Raw genomic sequence first — 22,669 nt, forward strand, 5'->3', positions numbered from 1 at the left:
GAGTTTGAAACGGATATTACAAGATAGCATTGGTGATATATGCAGTGTTTGGGAAACCATCAATAGCATGATTGTATTACAAAACAATGAGATAATAACATCATTTGAAAAGAGCATAATTCAGAAGGTCCATCGACATAGTAACAAATTGTATGCCAATTTGTGTGGTGTTGTGTCAAAAAATGCAATAGACCACATTGCGGCAGAGTTTGATCGCGTGAAGTATGTAGGTATAAATAAGTCTGAATGTCGCTGCACAATTAGGAGAACACATGGTCTACCTTGTGCATGTGAGATAGCCAGGTATAGTATGATCCCCCGTTCTATTTCGTTAGATGTTATTCATGTTTGGTGGACTAAATTAACTTTTCATGATGATGGATCGGGTAAACCTTCAGAATTATCTGTGAAACATGAAATAGAAGTGATAGTGAAAAAGTTTGATGAACTTGATGTACCTGGAAAAATTGCACCGAAAGGTAAATTACATGAGATTGCGTATCCATCGACTACGTCGATGTGTCCATCTGTTGGCAAGGTTAAAACAAAGGGTGCACCGAAAAAAGGCAAAAGTAAGATATCAAAAAGAGATAAATCAACCAAGCGTGATCCATCTTGGTGGGAATATGTGGATGCAAGTGTTCGATGCAGTGACACAAATGCATGTAGTATTGTAACTTCTAATAAAGTACAACAACCTCGACCATCAGTAACAAAGCTCACACCTCGACCATCAGTCAGCAAAGTTCAACAACCGAGAGTTCTTATCTTCAAGGAATGGTTGCCGGTTGAAATTCACAAATTCATAGATGACATTATTGACGTCGGCAAGGATGGTAATTGTGGATATCGTGTAGCTACAACTTTACTTGGAATATGTGAGAACTGTTGGACATTCATTCGTCAAGAGTGTGTGGTAGATCTTCAAGAGTTCATGTCTCATTACAAGATAATATATGGTGGACAAAATTTTATTCAACAACTTATACACAGTGCGTATGTTGAACAAGTTGCAACTTTGGATAATTGGATGACACTTCCAGAAATGGGATATGTGATTGCTTCGAAATTTAACTTGGTTTTCGCCGCATTATCACTTAACCAATCACAAATATTTTTTCCACTAAGAAGTATACCACCAACATCTATGTCAGATCATCGTATCATAGTTATTGCATTTGTTAAGAACTGTCATTTTGTGCAGGTATTAATTATTTATTTAATTTTTCTACTTTGAATTGTCATTTTAACTGTTATTATGCGCAATTGTTAATGTGATATTTAATAAATTATTGATTTTAACAGGTTTACTTAAAGACAAATTCTCCTATACCACCAGTAAATAATTTGTGGAGAAAATATTGCACTGAAGAAACACGATAGTGAAAATTTATTTACAATAATCGCATGCAACATTGTTACAATGAATATGTTGTAAAATGAAAATATTTTCATGCAAAAGCATGCAAAACTAAAATATCCAAAATATATCAAATTCGAAAGTATCCAAAATATCCAAAAGTACACAAAATTAAAATATCCAAAATATATCAGATTCGAAAGTACCCATAATATCCAAAACCAAAGTATCCAAAATACCTAAAAGTACCCAAATATTACATATCAATTACAAAAATACCATGTTCCAAAACGTTATAAATAAATCCTAAGTCCTTCTATTTCTTCTACGATATGGTACTGTGTTCGTCAAATCTCTACCACCACCCCTCTGACTTCGCAGCATCAAAATTAACTCATTAATGAGTGGCATGCTATCAGGTAATATCAGTTGCCGGCCAATCAGCTCTTCAGCAATTTGTATTGCTCGACGCTGTAATAAAAAATAAAATAAAATAAATATCAATAATGAATTAAATTAATTAAAAATAAATATCAATAATACAAAAAATAATAATAATATCAATATACCGTTATGTCAACTGTGTCATCAATAGGATCGCCGCCATCAGCTGCATGAGTGACATGATCAGTAGGCTCTGCATCAGCTTCATGGACTGGTCCTCTACGAATGATGTATGGATGAGAAATTCTGCGAAACCAGTCCATATAATCATTCGAGCAGACTACATGAGAAATTAATGTTTGCGTGTACATAAAATTTGAGGCAAAATTTCCTTCTAGTTGGACCCCATTGTAATGCATTAGTGTATTACAATGATGTCACATTATGCAACATTTAAACTAATTTTTTTTCAACAAAATGTTATCTGCACGAGTACAACACAAGCCGACATAATTTTAACTTCAAATATCATATTCTACTAAAAAGAGAATAATAAACTTAATTAACTAAATTATTATAAAACAATGAAAATAAATCATTACATCACTTCAAGGATTACTTAAAGTAAAGCTAAATTGGTCTTTTATCAAGAGTCTCTTGTGAGGATTAATTATCTTCTATATTGAAAAGTCACTAATTCTCAGTAAAAGAAGCCACCCCTTGGTGTTTATAAAATAAATATTAATAAATTTTATATTCTTTAGAACTAAGATTACAATTATCAAAAAAATCATCTATGATAACTTTGGCAAAATGACTAAATACATTTATGGCAAAATTAGCAACAACAACACTTTGATAGTCGAACTCACAACTCCACATTATGATATTCGTGATTTCTTCCTTACTTACGCCATATTTAAAGTTGATTTGTTGGTCGTCCATTCTATGTGTAGATATGAATAATCATTACTCCATCTTTCAATGCATTCTAGATGAAATTAAACATCTCCTCAAACTTTCTACTTGCAGACAATTGTGCAAATTGTTAATCATAACGTCAATAAATGTGCTAATTTTTTACATTTTTAGGACATAATAGCTTATTCACTTTGAACATGTTAGAGTTTTTTTGTATTCATCTAGATTATTTATCTTTTGTTGATCGTAAGACTTTTTTGTAGTGCTAAAATGTCCGACTGTTTTGCTACTATATATTTTTTTTCCAAACTAATATAACAATTATTTAATTGTAAAAATAAAAAAGTTTTAAAATATGTTTTTTTATAAATAAAAGTTTAGATTAGTTAGATTCGATAGTAGATGAACACAAATATTTACATATTTTCAGCTAACAAGGGTTTTACATTGATTGTGACAAAAGAACTCACACTCTAATAAAGTATAAGTCATCTACTTAACAATCAAACTAACCTTCACTAATAAAAATAAAATAAAATTAACTAAAAATAACAATAAAATTTCAAAATATAAAATGAGTGTAATGAATATACACGATTTGTATAACCATTTTTATATTAACAATTAACATAAACATTTAATTGTATGATTGATAATTGATATACGTTACAATAATATAATAAAATGATAAAATCAATAATTTTTATTAAAATTAACAATGTACTCTTAATTTTAAAAGTATATTTCAGAAATAAATAAAGCTTTTGATAATGACAATTAAAAATATAGTTTTTGTTATTTAGAAATATTTCAAAAAGAAATATAGCTTTTATCATAGTTTTGGACAATGATAAAATTAAACATATAATATAACTTTGGGAAATCAATTTTAAAAAGAATTTTCTTTTTTAAAAATAAGTTAATATGTTAGGGGTGTAAATTATAAGGAAGAGGTGGCAATAGCAATTTTGCACGATAATAGTTTCTTTGAATTTTAGGGTTTTCGTTATCCAGATTCCTGCCAACCATGTTTATAAATTGACACACCGACCAATTCCTTCCCTATATATTTTGGCCTCAGTTCTCTATTTTACTAAGAACATCTCCAATTAGGTTTTTCTTTTGCATCATTCTTTCATCATATATGTTTTTGTTGTTCTTTCAATCACGTGATGAGAAAAAATAACTGCAACAATATGATGGATTCGTTCTATGATTCCTAGTATTTAAGTCTCTGATGATTTATCATTTACTTTCTTTTAAAAATTTAATTATGTTTTTTTATTTAACAAATTTTTTTTTGAATTAAGAAAAAAAGGGATATGATGATGTTTACATTGGTCCGTGTTTCTGATTCACCGTGACCGACTACTTTTTCCAATCTCTGATCTCTCTATAAAACAATTCACATTTTTTATTTTTATTTTTTGTAATTTGAAATTTAATTTAGGCTTTGTTTTGTGATTCTGAGATTGAATCTAACATGTATATGTGGTTATGTGATATTCTGAATCAAATTTTTTATTTTAGAAGAAAAAAATTTGTATATGAATTTATGATTATGATTTTAACGTATTTCTGTTGTGATGAACTAAGATGTAAATTCACATGTCAGACTTCAGAGATTTTCATAATCTATGAGAATAACAATTCTTATTCACTGAGCAGAAATTTCTTAAATGCAATTTTTTTGTTTATTTTTTAATTTTTAAATATTTGAAATATTGACGGGAGATTTCCGATGAATCTCAGTACTAATTGAGAGCAAACTAATTTGTGTTTGTATAGTTCTCAAGTAACTGTCATAAATCAATGCTTTCGGTGTTGACGGCGCCGCCGTAACTGGTGGCATCTCCACCGGAGTTGTCTCATATTCCATTGCCTTGTGGAGCGGGTTGCTGCCTTTACCATTTGGGACTGGCCATGAGACATACATATATAACACGAATTATGATATGGATATGATGTTTTCATTAATAATTTGAAAAAATGAATTAATTGTATGAAATTAAAATGTCTTATGTTTAATCATTTCTGTTGGTTTTTTGAGACATTAAATTGTGACATTTAGAATAGCACTGGCTTAATCAAATGTGTGTTTCTATTTAGTGAGTATTAGTTGGTTATAGTTGTTGAAAACAGATTGAAATTGAAACAGTTTGAAGAAATAGCATCAAATAGGGATGAATTCAGCTTCTCAGTTGGTTCTTTTTCTATTCTTGATTAATTGAGCCAATTGGTTGAAATATTTGTTAATGAAAGAGACAAGAATTATTAACTAGAAATAGGCAGAGTATTTATCCCTTACAAGTGGTATTTCAGATTTTCAGTTAGGAAATGGAGTACCTAGAGGGGTATGAGAGACTCTCTTAAAATCAGAAGCTTTAAGTAGGATCCATGTTTCAACCTATAAGAATATTTCTAGGGCAATAACTTTTAGATGAATCTTAAGTAGATAATAATTTTTAGAGCAATGCAAACTTATTCAACAGGAGCTTCAACTTTGCATCATTACCGAATAAGAATTACTTAGCAGGTCCATCACCTTAAATGAGTGATATTCCTTAGAACTTTTGTAAATTAGAAAAACTAGTGCTGCATTGTTCTTCTTAATTTGGTTACAAATGTGTTGAAATTTCATTTGGGGTACTTGTGAAAAACATATGGTGAACAAAGTCCAAATCTTAAGGTTTTAACTTTTAAAAATCTGAATATGGTGAACAAAGTCCACATGATGAAACTGGTATGACAATTGTTAACCTCTTTGGACAAGCATTGCGTAGAATTATTACCTCTGATATCACTTTGGACATAAGACATTTCAGAAAAATAACCTCTGATATCACTTGTTCAAGGTGTCAAAATCTTTATCAATTTTTTGATAGCAATTTTTGGACCTCTTGTTTATCTAGAAAGCCCGAGCAATTTTTTTAGTATAGACACAAATACGACATTGACATATTGATAATAAATTTAAAAAATGAACTAATTAAATATAATCAATGTGTCGATATCTAACACCTAACACAAGAACACACATTTGATTAGAAGTGTCATTCGTTCGAGTATTTAACAATAATGAATGCTCTTCATTTCTTTTAATAAATGGTGAGATGTATATTCAAGTTAGGTTTTTTTGCAATCTCAAATTTGCATAATGAAAAAGGGATGGTTGTGGGTTTTCTATTAATTTTTTTTTTCATACTTATAATTATAATTCAAAGAAACACATAATGTTGTTTTGGATCGCCAAAACATGAAAGAATTTTTGTTTATTGATAAAGAATTTTTGCATCTCTTGATTTAGAAAGTTGGAGCAATTTTTTTTAGTACAGACACAAACAACAATGACACTTATAATAATTTAAAAAAATACATTAATTAAATACAATCAATTTGTCGATATTTAATACCTAACACAAGAATATGCATTTGATTAAAAGTGTTGACACTATCGAGTATTTAGTAAAAATGAAAGCTCATTATTTTATTTTTTATTAACTAGAGAACTGTATACTCAACTTAGGTTTTTATTCAATCTCAAACAAGTAGAAAAATCTAGCCCTCCACTCCCTAAGCCTTTCTCCCAAACATAGCCCTAAAGTAAACCACTTTAATTTTCCTCACTAGTATTTATGAAATGCATTATCCTCAAATCTTTGAAACAAAAGAACTAACCATTATGCTTTTTCCTTCCTATCTTTCTCTCCTAAAACAACATTCCAAGACCCTAAAGTTGATCATGTGTGAATGCTAAAAATCAAGAGAATATTTTGATGTATTGATAGTCTCAACTAAACCATTTGTATGACTTTCAAATATGATATTATGAAAATGAAACAATTTTAAAGATTGAACTATTATGATCGATCAATAGTGTAAAAAATCTTTACAATATTAATGCACAAGAATTAACTCCAAAAACCAATTATGCAATTGATAACAACCTTATTGGCCCAAAACATTATTAATAACCTCTTTAGAAGCAACAAGCAACATTTTCATCGTTCTTACTCTAGCGTGCACGTGTAATGGTCTCTATGACCCTTAATTTTTTATTGCTCTCCTTCAAGTGAAGGAAATGCTTAAAGTTCAACCTCATCATTATTTTTCCTTTTCCGTAAAGATTATCAACATAGAATCTTGGAGTGCAATGGAAGAACAAACTATTATTTACTCTTTAATCCTCAAATTTATATAAACTAGACTAGATGTTCAACATATTCCAAATTGTGTTAAGATTCAGAAGAATGCAGCTGCTACATTCTTTAAACCCTTTATTTTTCTTCATAATCTGGGCTTACATTTTCTATGGTAATTGCACATTTATTTTATCCATCATTCCCATGCATTGATAATATAATTTTTTTTCTTCATACTTATAATTATAATTCAAATAAAGACAAATGTTGTTTTGCTAAGCGGTAAGCATATGTCACTCATTTCTATTTTAAATTCGATCGAAAGATATATAAAATTTAACAAAAAACTGTTCTAGTTAAGAATCATTTATAATTTAATTAGAGTAGTTGTATTTCGATTTTGTTGTTAGACTTTTTTTTACATTCATGATTGTGTTGTGTTTCTCTTGAGTTAGAAATGAAGTAAATATTTGTAGAGATATTTTAAGAAATAATATAACAAAGTAACGTTATATTGAAATGATTCATGTAAAAAGTTTTTTACATTTATCTTCAATAACTCATTTTATTTTTCTCATTAATCTTACCTCTAGTAATTATGTGGAGGTATTATGTATCACCTACATTTTAAATTGAAACGCATTATACTATGTGCTTCATATTATATAGGTGTAGAAATATTTTGAATTTTAACATATGAAATAAAATTCAGGGAATGTAAGGGGACATCAAGTTACATTCTATATACACAACAAATGTCCATTCCCGATATGGCCAGCAACTGCATCAAACACTGGCCAACCAATTATAGCAGATGGTGGATTCTACCTTGCATCAAGCCAAACCAAGAAAATTCAAGCACCATGGTCATGGAGTGGTAGAATTTGGGCTAGAACAGGTTGCAATTTTGATTCAAATAGTTGGAAACCATCTTGTGAAACAGGGGATTGTGATGGAAAACTAGCATGCAATGGACTCATAGGTACTCCACCAGCTACATTAGTTGAAATTACACTTCAAGGTGATAAAGGGAAACCAAATTTCTATGATGTTAGTCTTGTTGATGGTTACAATGTTCCTGTTTCTATCACACCAAGCAAGAACATTAATTCAAAATGTAACATTCAAGGTTGTTTGAAGGATGTTAAAAGTTTGTGTCCTAATGAGCTTCAAGTGTTGAATTCTAATGGAGAAGTTGTTGCTTGCAAAAGTGCTTGTTTGGCTTTTGATCTTGACAATTTTTGTCGTAGGAATGGCTATGGTAGTCAACAAAAGTGTAGGCCAAATGTTTACTCAAGAATATTTAAGGATGCTTGTCCTAATTATTTTAGCTTTGCTTTTGACACCCCTACACCACTTGTGAGTTGTGGAGCATTGGAATATGTAATTACTTTTTGTCCTTATGAGTGGGGTGGTGGTGATGGTGAGTATAAGTATGAGTAGAAAGTGTTTACAACATTTGTTTTTTTATTTATATTGACATGATATATTGTGGGAATTTGGGGATAGAATAAAATTTGCATTTGATTTTTAAGGTACTCTTGATATTGAAGTGTAACTATATATAAAATTGTTGACCTTATGTTGATTATGGTATTATGGCATATTAGTACAACTCTAGTCTTGATTAATAAACAAAATTACCTAGTTTTACATTTATTAAGAATTTTAGTTAAATACAATTAATCTCCTTGATCTTATAGAACTTATAATAGCATTCTAAATTATGACCATACAATGTTTGAATGGAGAATTTGGTGGGAGCAGTAGTTTTTAAAATTTGATGGAAACAAGGGTACAATAAAAAAAAAAACTACACTAGTTCCATTTCATAATTTTCAAATTAAATTGAACAATAAGAAAAAATATCGCATGATTAACTCCTTTTTGATTGATAGATATAATCTTTAAATTTTGTTTTGGCTCATACTAACCTTTAAATACAATAAAATGAAAAAACCGGCCCAATTGTTCCATTAATTTTTATTTTTTAAATATATAACTTATATTTGGAATTGCATTTGTCAAATATTTTTTTTTTTGGAATGTCAGTGTCAACTCCTTAAGTGTAAGCGTTATAGCAAGAAAGAAATCAAACATTATTCGTTAAAAAAACAAAAACAAAAAGAATCAAACATTTTTCTGATTTAAAGAATTAATAAAATTTTAAGAGTATATCAACCTAATTAAAATAATAATTATAAATATTAAATAATGCAGTCATCAATTCAGATTACACGCATGATTTAATAAAATTTTAAGAGTATATAAATATATTAAAATAATAATCACAAATATTAAATAATATGATCATCAATTCAGATTACACGCATGATATAAAATCATCACTATAATTCAGATTTTACACGCGACAAATTGTTTAAGAATAGAATCACAAATTAAATTTAATGCAAATTTTCTCAAAAAATAAAAAATAAAATATTTGTATAGATATAGTAACAAAAAATATAACCCGTGTTTTCTTTCTATATTAAATGCCAAACCCTCATATAAAAACTAATAGAGCTTTCGTAGTTCTTTCAGTCTATTGGTTCATTTTTGAAAAAAAACAAAATAGAACCAAACCCTATATATATTTCTCTCTGAAATATTAAACTTTCCAAAGTTTAAGTCATGGAGAATATAGAGTTACCACAACTAAGCCAAAACATATTTGCCCAAAGGAAAAAAATTTGGTCAATTCTGGCTAGCTTAATGTTTCTTTATGGCATATATGAGAAATTCGTCCCACATCATTTTCATAAACATGTTAGAAAATACATTCAAAAATTCGTAGGCTTTATGTCCCCTTACATGCATATAACCTTCCCTGAGTTTATATCAGGACAGTGCCTCAAACGCAGCGACGCTTACTCATGCATCCGAACATATCTCAGTGCAAGTTCATTGGAAAATGCCAAAAGGTTTAAAGCTGAAGTTGTTGCAAATAGCCAAACTCCACTTGTCCTTACAATGGAGGACGCTGAAGAGATTGAAGATAAATTCCAAGGGGTAAAAGTTTGGTGGTTTTCTCATAACAACTCTAAAAATGATTCAGATGCTAAACTATATTTAACACTAACTTTCCATAAAAATTACCGTGAACTCATCACTACCTCTTACATCAAACATGTGTTGGAAGAAGGAAAAGCTCTTAAATTGAAGAACAGGAAGCTTAAGCTTTACACAAACAATCCTAGCAATGATTGGTGGAGACCAAGCAGCAGAAAGTGGAGCCAAACAACTTTTGAACACCCTGCAACATTTGAAACACTTGCTATGGATCAAGAGAAGAAAGAAGAGATTATAGATGATCTTATTAAGTTCAAATCAGGAAAAGATTACTATGCTAAAGTTGGAAAGGCTTGGAAACGTGGTTATCTACTTTACGGACCGCCCGGAACTGGAAAATCTACTATGATATCTGCTATTGCTAATTTTATGAACTATGATGTTTATGATCTTGAGCTAACAACTATCAAGGATAACAATGAGTTGAAAAGACTTTTGATTGCGACCTCGAGCCAATCCATTATTGTAATTGAGGACATTGATTGTTCTATTGATCTCACTGGCAAAAGGACAAAAGATGAGAAGAAAGACAAAGATGGTAATGGTAAAGAAAGTAATGTAACTCTTTCTGGTTTGTTGAATTTTATTGATGGAATTTGGTCTGCATGTGGAAGTGAGAGGATCATAATTTTCACAACAAATTTTGTGGACAAACTTGATCCTGCTCTTATTAGGAGGGGAAGGATGGATAAGCATATTGAAATGTCTTATTGTAGCTATCAAGCTTTCAAGGTTCTTGCAAAGAACTATTGGGATAATGATTCTGATCATGTTTTGTTTCCAATTATTGAAAAATTATTGGGAGAGGTCAATATGTCTCCTGCTGATGTTGCTGAGAATTTGATGCCAAAGTCAATTTCTGATCATTTTGGGACTCGCTTGAAGAATCTAATTAAATCTCTTGAGAGAGCAAAGAAAAAAACAGAAAAGAGAGATAAGGAAGCTGAGATGGAACAATGCCTCGAGGGTAAGAAGAATATGTGAAATCTAATGAAAAAATATGGGTGGAAGTCAAGGAGAATGGCCTCATCCATTAATTTAGATTAGTAATATAATATTATTTTAATGTTTTGAAACTTCTTAATAACAATAGTTTATTTTTATTATTATTCATATATATGTACTTTTTTCTAACTGGTTTTGAATGGAAGATTAATGGGCTATGCTTAGATTTTGTGCAGGATGAGAGAATTTAGTTTTAAAAGTTTATAAGTTCTAGTATATTATACTATAATTAATATTTGTCATACTAATTTTCATAAAGTTATGATTGATTTACATTTGACATGAAAATTAAATACATAGATTGTTATAAGAATAAGATAAGTGTAAGACAATATCATCATTGTCATAATTATCATTAACATTAAATCATGGAATCATCAATTTAGATGGCATGAATGATTTAAGAGAATTTTAAAACAATATTTCATCATCAGTCACAGAAATCATCAACATTTAAAGAAAAACAGAATCATCAATATAACTTACATTGTACACATGGCAAATTGTTTAAATATAGAATCATTTTTTAACAGCAAAATAGAACAACAACCCAACCCTATATTCTCTAAGAAATTGAACATTTCAAAGTAAGGAATGAAGAAAACAAGGTCACCACTAGTCTCAAAGATACTAGCCCAAAATTTTTTGTATGGCATGTTTGAGAAATTTTTCCCATTTCAGCTTCATAGGTTTGTTCAAAAATACGCTCTAAAAATCAGAGTTCATTTACCCTTACGTTCATATAACTTTAAAATCTACCATGATATCCGCTATTGTTAATTTCATGAACTATGATATTTATGATCTTGAGTTACAACTATCAAGGATAATAACCGAGTTGAAAAGACTTTTGATTGAGACATCAAGCAAATCAATTATAGTGATTGAGGACATTGATTGTTCTATTGATCTTACTGAAAAATGGAAGAAGAAAAGACATGTTTACGACTCTAAATGATAAGAAGCAAAAGATGGTAACTATTTCTGGTTTGTTGAGTTTTATTAATGGGATTTGGTAAGCATGTGGAGGCAAGAGAATCATAATTTTCACAACCAATTTTGTGGACAAACTTGATCTTGCTCTTATTAGGAAGGGGAGGATGGATAAGCATATAGAAATGTCCTATTGTAGATATCATGCTTTCAAGGTGCTTGCAAAAAACTATGTGGATATTGATTCTAATGATGATTTATTTCCAATTATTGAAAAGTTGTCTCGGGAGAGGTTAATATGACACCTTCTGATGTTGCTGAGTCTCTGATGCCAAAGTCCAACACAGAAGATTTTGAGACTTGCTTGAAGAATCTAATTCAATCTCTTGAGAGTGTAAAGAAAAAGGAAGAGGAGGAGGCAAAGAAAAAGGAAGTTCAGCTGAAGGCAGTGAAGGCTAATGAAAATCTGCAGAAGAAGTGAAGGACAATGGTGCCATCTATCAGTTTGGATATGGTTAATTTCGGAACTATATGTAACACTTTAGAGTATTTTTTTTTAATAAAATAAACTTTTTGTATAATGCTATTCCTAAGTTGCTTTCTCACTACTAGAAAGAAATCTGTTTTATCGAATTGGTGTTAACCGAGTTGTAAACAACTCAAGTTTTTCAAACAAATTGGTGTTCCTAAGTATATTTTTTATAACTATGCTACAGGTATGAAGTATCCACCACTGGTTTAGCAGTGTCTATCTCTATCGGGAAATATGTTAAGCACAGTAGTATTGTCAAAGCTGGAAGTTTGCAAAATAAGAGTACGAGTGTCAATGAACAATCATAAGACAAAAGCCCTAGCAAGAGGACGGAAGAAAGGCGGAACCAAAAGGAGATAAGGCTTCTCAAAACAATTAGGAAGGATCAAAATAAAGTTCAATGGATTGAATAAGGTAAATAAAGTGTTAATGACAGACAAAAATCATTTGCTTAAGGTCTAATGTCATATCATAATGTGAAGTGACAACTAGTCCAAAAGAGAAATCCATTTGTATACCGCCATTGGAATTGAAATTCCTATGACAAAGGATTTTTAGCCTTGGGCGTGCCGAACTCACTTATCAGTCCTTGCAGTTCAAACAAGTTTTGGTCAAGTTGATTGCCAAACTCATTCACAATCTATTTAATTTTTTTACTAGCAATTAGAGGAAACAAGCAACACCTTTATTAGAATTCAAAATAACTCTCCTGTAGTTTTAGTAAATCTAGTGATAATTGTGAAAGCAACAAAAATTGCAAGCATAATTAACAAGAATGATGTCCAAACACAAACCTTGCAACACTGATATATGAACATGAAAGTTAGATATGTACTTGTTATTTAGGAAATGTAAACAACTTCAAAAACAGATGTCAAAATAGCGTACTAACCAGCCCAGCCAAAGTTTCTACTATGCTCAAGCTTCCATCTGTTTTCCCACTAAGTTGCTCTCCAAATGCAATAACAGGAAGAGCATAAACAAATAATATGTAGAATGTTGGAGCCAAGATGTTGTCATTAAAATTAATCAAATAAAATATATATATATGAATCAATGACCTTCAGTGACACAAAACTAAGTTTAGAAAGTTGAAAATATAAGGAAAATGTTATGCAACTCAACCAAAAACAGAACAATTAGAAGCACAATAGAAACTAAAATGTTTGAATATAGGGAGAAAGGAGTAATGAAGTTATGTGGCACTAGTTTAAGCAAATAAAAATCAAAGGCATTTATGAATTTCATTAATTTTCAATACCAGGGTCATCACCAATTGAGTCAGTATGCCTTCAAATCACAAATCCTACATAAGCAAAGTTAGCATTCAAATTGTGTTTTAAATCGAATACCAAAGGATAAACAACTTATGCTTAAAATGTATACAAAAATCAAAACATCCTACCTCAAGAATGTCTCTGCAAATTAAACATCCTACCTTAAAATCAGAAACAAAACAAGAAAACATTAAGATATCCAAGCATTTCACAAGTTATAAAAAAGAAAAATAAGATAAAAAATATAGAGATAGAAAATTATAAAATTATATATAAAAAATAAGACAAAAACCCTAGTTTTACCAATCTACAAGACTCACATCTCAGGATTCATTGTGAAGAATGTAATTAACTTAAGCAAATAATCATCCTCTTGTTTTAACCAACCCCTAAAACTTTAGATAACTCTAAATTTAATTATCTTTGGAACAAGCTTTTGAAAATCAACTCCCCCGCCCCCAAAATATAACCCGCTACTTTGGAAGATTTTTCAGAACTCTCTCCCTACAAGAGACAATCTGAAAAATAGAGGAATCTGAAATCAAATTCTCTCCCTCAGCAATTGTGGTACCAAAATAAAATAAAAACTAACAATGAGTAAAAGAAAATCAAATGTTAGTATCGAAACCAAACCCTAAACCAAAAATGAACACAAACGAGAAAGATGGTTGATGTAACACTTACATTGAGAATGGACGAGCCTGAGAGACGAAAGTGAGAGTGAGAGACGAGAGTGAGTTTGAGAGATGAGTGGACGAGAGTGAGAGTGAGGCTGAGAGACCATAGTAAGGGTGAGGCCGCAAGAGTGAGTGCGAGGCGAGGAAAACGGCTCCACGGCGGCGAGAGGGTGAGAATGACAGTGAGACGATTAGGCGGTGAGAGATGGAGAGGGTCGACGGCGAGGGCTAAGCAAAAATTAATGAAGTGTGGGATATGAAAAAGGGGTGGCCAAGGGATAGGGGTGGAAATAGGTCACACCAGACTTGGAAAGGTATGAGTCTGACCTGCGATTTATTTTTTTAGACATAAGCTTGGCCTACGGCCTATTTTTTTTTCGGCAGAACCTTTTTAAAAGTTTGGTATGGCCTAGAAACCTATTTAAAAACCTATTTAAAATAATTATATGAAACAAACATCCTTTTAAACTTTATTTTTTTGAAACAAACACACTCATTATTACCCTCTTAAACAAACATGGAAGACAAGTGATTGACTAATTAAACAGCTACCAAATATGAAATGCTATCGAATATGGAACAACTACCAAATATGAAATATGGAATGTTTACCAAAAGTAATTGTTTAATTGATAGAATTTAAAATAGGAAATAATATTATTAATATAATAATAATAATAAATAATATTAATAAATAATAAAATATATATAGGCCGGTATGTTAGGCCTAATAGGCTTTTTTAAAAGCCTGAGCCTGACCTATTTAAATAAATATGCTTTAAAAATGGTCTGAGCCTAGCCTTTTAATTAAATAGGTCAGGTCAGGCGATAAATAGGTCAGGCCATAGGCCCCTGACGGACGACCTAGCCTATTTCCATCCCTACCAAGGGATAATAGAAACAAAATAATTTTAAATAAGATTAAAAAATTTAATTTAATTTACAAATCACAGAGAGCGTCGGCCAATCCAACGTTAAAAGTGGTGACTAAAATAAAAAATAAAATCCATATTTTACTTAGCGTCGGTTTAAGCCGACGCTAACGATTAAAAATCACAAAAACAAATTTAGCACACTAGTGTACACTTGACCGACGCTAAACCGACGCTAACTAGCGTCGGAGTCGTGGCCGACGCTAAATATGACAGCTAAAATGAATTTTTCTAGTAGTGTATAAGAGGATGAATTTGTAGTTTACTTCATCCTCACATGTTGAAAATGATCCAACACATCAACGTACAGAAAGACAGTAGCTAACAAAACAAAAATATAGTCTTACATGTCTTGAAGAATGAAAAAATGAAAAGGACAGCTCATGTCCAAGTTTCTAGGAGGATTGAACCTCCTATACGAGAATGGACTGAATTAGTCCAAGGACAACTGGATGACATTTATGTAATTATGATTAATGACCTTAGACTTTTTGATTAAGTCCCCAACGGTCATAAAGTATTTGACACATGGAAAGAGAATCACAAGATCTCTATAAAAAAAAATGGAGCTCTTCATTATCAGACACACAACAACATTGCATAAAAAGAGCAAGATTCTAAAAGCTATCAAGAGCAATTTCATCATCTTTTTATACTTTCTATAGCCTTACACTAGATATTTGAAATATCTTGTAGAAAAGTGTTAAGTAAAGAGAAACATCATACTTACATCACTTTGTAATTTCCACGTGAATTACACTTGAAAATAGTTGAAACTTGTAAGAAACAATGTTGTAAATTTGGTGAGGCTAAAGAATACACAAAAGTGTAACTAACCTCTATGAGAGGTTAATGTACTTGATGCTTAGTAAAAAACTCACAAGTGTGTAAGGACTGGACGTAGACTTCATTGGGTGAACCAATATAAAGTTATGTGTGTTATCTTCTGTACTCTCTCTTTTATTTATTTAGCTCAAATTTAAAGTCTTAAATTTCTATCCTCTAATTCTCATTCTCTCATAGAGGATAGTGATTTAAAACACATGAGAAAATTTTAAAACAACAATATCTCTATTCAACTCCCTTTTAGTGATATTTTAGCTTCAACAAATTATTCTAAAACAATGAGAATAAATCATTACATCATTCAAGGATTACTTAAAATGAAGCTAAATTGGTCATTTATCAAGAGTCTCTTGTGGGGATTAATTATCGTCTATAATATGCAACTATGCTCATGTCGTTAAGAAGGAAATTACAAATATGAATGTTTCATGCACTGGAGGACGAAAAAGTCATCAATCCTCATTGAAAGAAGCTACTCTTGGTGTTTATAAAATAAATATTGATGGATCTTATATTCTTTAGGACATAATTATTGGAGAAATCATATATGATAACTTCGATAAAATTACAAAATACTTTTATGTCAAAATTAGCAACAATAACGCCTTGATAGTAGAACTCACAACAACAAAGTATGTTATCCATATTGCTCGTGATTTGTCCATTACTCATGTCATATTCAAGTTGATTCGTCGATCGTCTGTTCTGTTGTGTAGACATGAATAACTCTGACTCCACCCTTCAATGCATTCTGGATGAAATCAAACATCTCCTCAAACTTCCTACTTGGTAGACAATCGTGCAAATTATCAATCGTGACGCACTAAATGTGCTAATTTTATTATATGTTTACGACTTAATAGTTTATTCACTTTGACTTAATAGCTTTTTATTTCATGTTAATCGAAAGTCATAATAAAATTTCAAAATATAAACGAGTATAACAATTTTTACAAAATATAAAATGAGTTTAATAGATATGCACTTTCAATATAACTATTTTTACTTACACAATTAACATGAATAATTGATTGTATGATTGTTAATTTATATAAAGTACAATAATACACTGAGATGATAAAATCAATAGTTTTTATTAATTAACAACGTGGAATTAATTTTAAAAGTATATTTCAAAAAGAAATAAAGCTTTTGACAATGACCAAATTAAAAATATGGTTTTTGTTATTTAGAAATATTTCAAAAAGAAATATAGCTTTTATGATAGTTTTGGACAATGATAAAATTAAACATATGAAATATAGCTTTGGAAAATCAATTTCAAAAATAATTTTCTTTTTTAAAAATAAATTAATATCAGGGATGTAAATTATATGGAAAAGGTGTTCAGAGCCGGTCCAAGGGTAAGGCCACCCGCTTTAGGCCTCCCTAAAAAACAAATTTTTTTACAAAAGCCTCAAATATTTTTTTATCTATGAAAGAGGCCTCACATTTTAATATTTTTAAAACTAATTTTGATAAAATTTTATATAAATTAAATAAAATATTTTGTTTTTATTACAAATTATTTAATACTTATCTCAGTACAACTAAATTGGTTAATTAAAACAGTAGAGATGAGAGAAATATTAATTATAAATTGAATAATCATGAGATAAAAGGTGAGTACATCATTAATATGAGAAATACTAGTTATAAATGGCGAGATCATGAGATAAATAGTGAACATATTGGTTAACATGAGTATTACAATATATACACATTCTTTTCTTATTCAACTAAAATATGAAAAAATTTACATGAGTATCTGCTGTTGCCGTATGACCGTTGAAATGTTTTATTTCATTATTTGAAAAATATAGAGAAAATAGATTTGAAAATGTCATTAATTTTGTTAAACAAAATTTATATAATTATTAAATAAAATATTAATAATTTATTTATTAAATTTTAAAAATGTTTTATCTAATAATTTCGCTTTAGGTCTCATAACGTGTTGGGCCGGCCCTAAAGGTGCTAATAACAATTTTGCACGATAATAGTTTCTTTCAATTTTAGGGTTTTCATTATCCAGATTAGGGATGACAATTAGACCCATACCCAGTGGGTACCCGCAAAAAAATACCCACAATGGGTAGGGTAAAAACCCGCATAATGGGTATGGGCATGGGGACGAGTAACTACCCGCAAAATTAAGCGGGTATGGGTACGGGTACTATAGTACCCACCCCGCCCCGCACCCGCACTTATTTAAATATATTATTTATTTATGTATTATATTAGTGTTTAATTTAATTAATTTTTTTTTATATATTTTAACATCTATTAATATCATTTGACCACTATAATATTTATAATTGAAAGATAAAGGTTTGCAAACTTTTTAAGAATCTGATTATGATAAATAAGTAAATAATTGTGATTTTATAACTGATAGTTATGTCTTATTAATCGTGACTTTATAATTATACTTGCAACTTTGCATCAATTATCTCAAATAATATTATCGTATGACTTGCAACTTCATAAAATATAATTATAGATATTTAAATATGTATTGTAACGAGTGTTCATTTAAAATGTTGAGTTCGAAAATATTTTAGTTTATAATATTTCATGATTGGATTTAAGATATTTGAATAATTTTTAAATTTAATCACAACAATACTATTTATTTATCGATTTTTTTAGTTAAAGCGTGGGTAATGGGTATGGGTACGGGCACTTAAGTACCCAGAGGGTAAAAGTACGGGTATTAAAGTTGATACCCAAGAGGGTACGGCACGGGTATGGGTATTTTTTTAAATCGCGGGTATGGGGACAGGTACTATAGTACCCTACCCAAACCCTACCCATTGCCATCCCTAATCCAGATTCTTGCCAACCATGTTTATAAATTGACACACTGACCAATTCCTTCAATATATATTTTGGCCTCCGTTCTCTGTTTTACTAACAACATCTCCAATTAGGTTTTTCTTTTGTTTCTCTTTTGCTTCATTCTTTCATCATATATGTTTTCATAGTTCTTTCTGTCTATTGGTTCATTTTGAAAAAAAATAAAATAGAACCAAACCCTATATTTCTCTCTGAAATATATTAAACTTTTTAAACTTTAAGACATGAAGAATATAGGGTTACCACAACTAAGCCAAAACAGAATTGCCCGAAAGAAAGAACTTTGGTCAATTCTGGCTAGCTTAATGTTTCTGTATGGCATATATGAGAAATTCGTCCCATATCACTTTCATAAACTTGTTAGAAAATACATTCAAAAATTCATTGGCTTCATGTCCCCTTACATGCATATAACCTTCCCTGAGTCTGTATCACGACAGTGCCTCCAACGCAGCGACGCTTACTCATGCATCCTAACATATCTCAGTGCAAATTCATTGGAAAATTCCAAAAGACTTAAAGCTGAAGTTGTTGCAAATAGCCAAACTCCACTTGTCCTTACAATGGAGGACGCTGAAGAGATTGAAGATAAATTCCAAGGGGTAAAAGTTTGGTGGTTTTCTCATAACACTCCTAATGATTCAAATGATAAAATATATTTAACACTAACTTTCCATAAAAATTACCGTGAACTCATCACTACCTCTTATATCAAACATGTGTTGGAAGAAGGAAAAGCTATTAAATTGAAGAACAGGAAGCTTAAGCTTTACACAAACAACCCTAGCAATGATTGGTGGAAACCAAGAAGCAGCAAGTGGAGCCAAACAACTTTTGAACACCCTGCAACATTTGAAACACTTGCTATGGACCAAGAGAAGAAAGAAGAGATTATAGATGATCTTATTAAGTTCAAATCAGGAAAAGATTACTATGCTAAAGTTGGAAAGGCTTGGAAACGTGGTTATCTACTTTACGGACCGCCCGGAACTGGAAAATCTACTATGATATCTGCTATTGCTAATTTTATGAACTATAATGTTTATGATCTTGAGCTAACAACTATCAAGGATAACAATGAGTTGAAAAGACTTTTGATTGCGACGTCGAGCCAATCCATTATTGTAATTGAGGACATTGATTGTTCTATTGATCTCACTGGCCAAAGGACAAAGGATGAGAAGGAAGACAAAGATGGTAATGGTAAAGAAAGTAATGTAACTCTTTCTGGTTTGTTGAATTTTATTGATGGAATTTGGTCTGCATGTGGAAGTGAGAGGATCATAATTTTCACAACAAATTTTGTGGACAAACTTGATCCTGCTCTTATTAGGAGGGGAAGGATGGATAAGCATATTGAAATGTCTTATTGTAGCTATCAAGCTTTCAAGGTTCTTGCAAAGAACTATTGGGATAATGATTCTGATCATGTTTTGTTTCCAATTATTCAAAAATTATTGGGAGAGGTCAATATGTCTCCTGCTGATGTTGCTGAGAATTTGATGCCAAAGTCAATTACTGATCATTTTGGGACTCGCTTGGAGAATCTAATTAAATCTCTTGAGAGAGCAAAGGAAAAAACAGAAAAGAGAGATAAGGAAGCTGAGATGGAACAATGCCTCGAGGGTAAGAAGAATATGGGTGGAAGTCAAGGAGAATGACCTAATCCATTAATTTAGATTAGTAATATAATATTATTTTAATGTTTTGAAACTTCTTAATAACAATAGTTTATTTTTATTATTATTCATATATATGTAGTTTTTTCTAACTGGTTTTGAATGGAAGATTGATGGGCTATACTTAGATTTTGTGCAGGATGAGAGAATTTAGTTTTAAAAGTTTATAAGTTCTAGTATATTATACTATAATTAATATTTGTCATACTAATTTTCATAAGGTTATGATTGATTTACATTTGACATGAAAATTAAATACATAGATTGTTATAAGAATAAGATAAGTGTAAGACAATATCATCATTGTCATAATAATCATTAACATTAAATCATGGAATCATCAATTCAGATGGCATGAATGATTTAATAGAATTTTAAAACAATATTTCATCATCAGTCACAGAAATCATCAACATTTAAAGAAAAACAGAATCATCAATATAACGTACATTGTACACATGGCAACCCAACCCTATATTCTCTAAGAAATTAAACATTTCAAAGTAAGGAATGAAGAAAACAAGGTCACCACTAGTCTCACAGATACTAGCCCAAAATTTTTTGTATGGCATGTATGAATTTTTTTCCCATTTCAGCTTCATAGGTTTGTTCAAAAATACGCTCTAAAAATCACAGGAAGGGGATTTGGTAAGCATCTGGAGGCGAGAGAATCATAATTTTCACAACCAATTTTGTGGACAAACTGTTGAGATTTATTTCATAACTGTCTTTTTACCAAGTTTAGAAGGTTGTTAGTTAGTTATGACTGTTAGTTAGTTACCTTTGGATAAATGGCTTTGCAAGCAATTGTGTAATACATATAAAAGGAACACTTTGTAAAGTGAACAATTCAATAAAAACCAGAATCATCTTATTCATTTCTTCTTCTCCTTCCTCTCTGTTTTCTGCTGTTTTTGTCGCGCAAGCTTTGACTGTGTGCATCACAGTCCTCTGGTTCCAACACAAACTTGATCTTGCTCTTATTAGGAAAGGAGGATGGATAAGCATAATGAAATGTCCTATTGTAGCTATCATGCTTTTAAGGTGCTTGCAAAAAACTATTTGGATATTGATTCTAATGATGATTTATTTCCAATTATTGAAAAGTTGTCGGGAGAGGTTAATATGACACCTTCTGATGTTGCTGAGTCTCTGATGCCAAAGTCCAACACAGAAGATTTTGAGGCTTGCTTGAAGAATCTAATTCAATCTCTTGAGAGTGTAAAGAAAAAGGAAGAGGAGGAGGCAAAGAAAAAGGAAGTTCAGCTGAAGGCAATGAAGGCTAATGGAAAATCTGCAGAAGAAGTGAAGGACAATGGTGCCATCTATTAGTTTGGATATGGTTAATTTCAGAACTATATGTAACACTTTAGAGTATATTTTTTTTAATAAAATAAACTTTTTGTATAATGCTATTCCTAAGTTGCTTTCTCACTACTAGAAAGAAATCTGTTTTATCCGATTGGTGTTAACCGAGTTGTAAACAATTCAAGTTTTTCAAACAAATTGGTGTTCCTAAATATATTTTTTATAACTATATTACAGGTATGAAGTATCCACCACTGGTTCTATCGCTATCGGGGAATATGTTAAGCACAGTAGTATTGTCAAAGCTGGAAGTTTGCAAAATAAGAGAACGAGTGTCAATGAACAATCAAAAGACAAAAGCCCTAGCAAGAGGACGGAAGAAAGGCGGAACCAAAAGGAGATAAGGCTTCTCAAAACAATTAGGAAGGATCAAAATAAATTGCTTGTCAGTTTCACTAACTTTAAACACACCAGATTTTAATTTGGCCTCATTCTTGAATGGATAACCAAACATCTGGTTCCTACAGTTGTCCCTAGAGACCATTCTCTTGAGTTGCCAGCCAAAGCCTACTACTGTTGTTACTCACCCATCAACCTCCTCCTCGTGTGATGATTCCTCCTCTTCGGAGTGGCATTGTGGCTCTTTTATTTCTTTTTGCTGCTGACTAAATTCAGGGGGAGCAAAATTATGAAAATTGTTTTGTCATATGTTTTGCCTTAGGAGGGTTACTGTTTGCTTGTT

The 22,669-nt window shown here is 30.8% G+C and overlaps 4 protein-coding genes and 2 non-coding genes across 6 annotated transcripts; all 6 read left to right on the plus strand.

Annotated features, from left to right (window-relative positions):
- Positions 1-67: 67 nt before the first annotated feature.
- On the plus strand, positions 68-1,383 carry LOC101488693 (uncharacterized). Its single transcript, XM_004489427.1, has 2 exons — positions 68-1,204; positions 1,306-1,383. Exons 1-2 carry the CDS (start codon positions 68-70, stop codon positions 1,381-1,383), a joined length of 1,215 nt encoding a protein of 404 aa, XP_004489484.1.
- Positions 1,384-3,828: 2,445 nt separating this feature from the next.
- On the plus strand, positions 3,829-3,908 carry LOC113785578 (small nucleolar RNA Z199). Its single transcript, XR_003471703.1, has one exon. It is a non-coding gene; the product is annotated as a small nucleolar RNA Z199 (small nucleolar RNA).
- Positions 3,909-4,240: 332 nt separating this feature from the next.
- LOC113785596 (small nucleolar RNA R64/Z200 family) lies at positions 4,241-4,336 on the plus strand. Its single transcript, XR_003471721.1, has one exon. It is a non-coding gene; the product is annotated as a small nucleolar RNA R64/Z200 family (small nucleolar RNA).
- A 2,499-nt stretch (positions 4,337-6,835) lies between these two features.
- LOC101504218 (pathogenesis-related thaumatin-like protein 3.5) lies at positions 6,836-8,398 on the plus strand. Its single transcript, XM_004489305.4, has 2 exons — positions 6,836-6,979; positions 7,520-8,398. The coding sequence occupies exons 1-2, from the start codon at positions 6,877-6,879 to the stop codon at positions 8,248-8,250; spliced, it is 834 nt and encodes a 277-aa protein (XP_004489362.2). The 5' UTR covers positions 6,836-6,876; the 3' UTR covers positions 8,251-8,398.
- A 1,118-nt stretch (positions 8,399-9,516) lies between these two features.
- LOC101504744 (AAA-ATPase At3g28510-like) lies at positions 9,517-11,177 on the plus strand. The gene has a single exon (XM_012712670.3). The coding sequence runs from the start codon at positions 9,523-9,525 to the stop codon at positions 10,861-10,863; it is 1,341 nt and encodes a 446-aa protein (XP_012568124.2). The 5' UTR covers positions 9,517-9,522; the 3' UTR covers positions 10,864-11,177.
- A 7,806-nt stretch (positions 11,178-18,983) lies between these two features.
- On the plus strand, positions 18,984-22,669 carry LOC101489030 (AAA-ATPase At3g28540-like). Its single transcript, XM_012712633.3, has 3 exons — positions 18,984-20,406; positions 21,739-21,961; positions 22,165-22,669. Exons 1-2 carry the CDS (start codon positions 19,165-19,167, stop codon positions 21,949-21,951), a joined length of 1,455 nt encoding a protein of 484 aa, XP_012568087.1. The 5' UTR covers positions 18,984-19,164; the 3' UTR covers positions 21,952-21,961; positions 22,165-22,669.

Source organism: Cicer arietinum, chromosome 2 (assembly GCF_000331145.2).
Source record: "Cicer arietinum cultivar CDC Frontier isolate Library 1 chromosome 2, Cicar.CDCFrontier_v2.0, whole genome shotgun sequence".
In the NCBI taxonomy this organism is placed as follows: Eukaryota; Viridiplantae; Streptophyta; class Magnoliopsida; order Fabales; family Fabaceae; genus Cicer; species Cicer arietinum.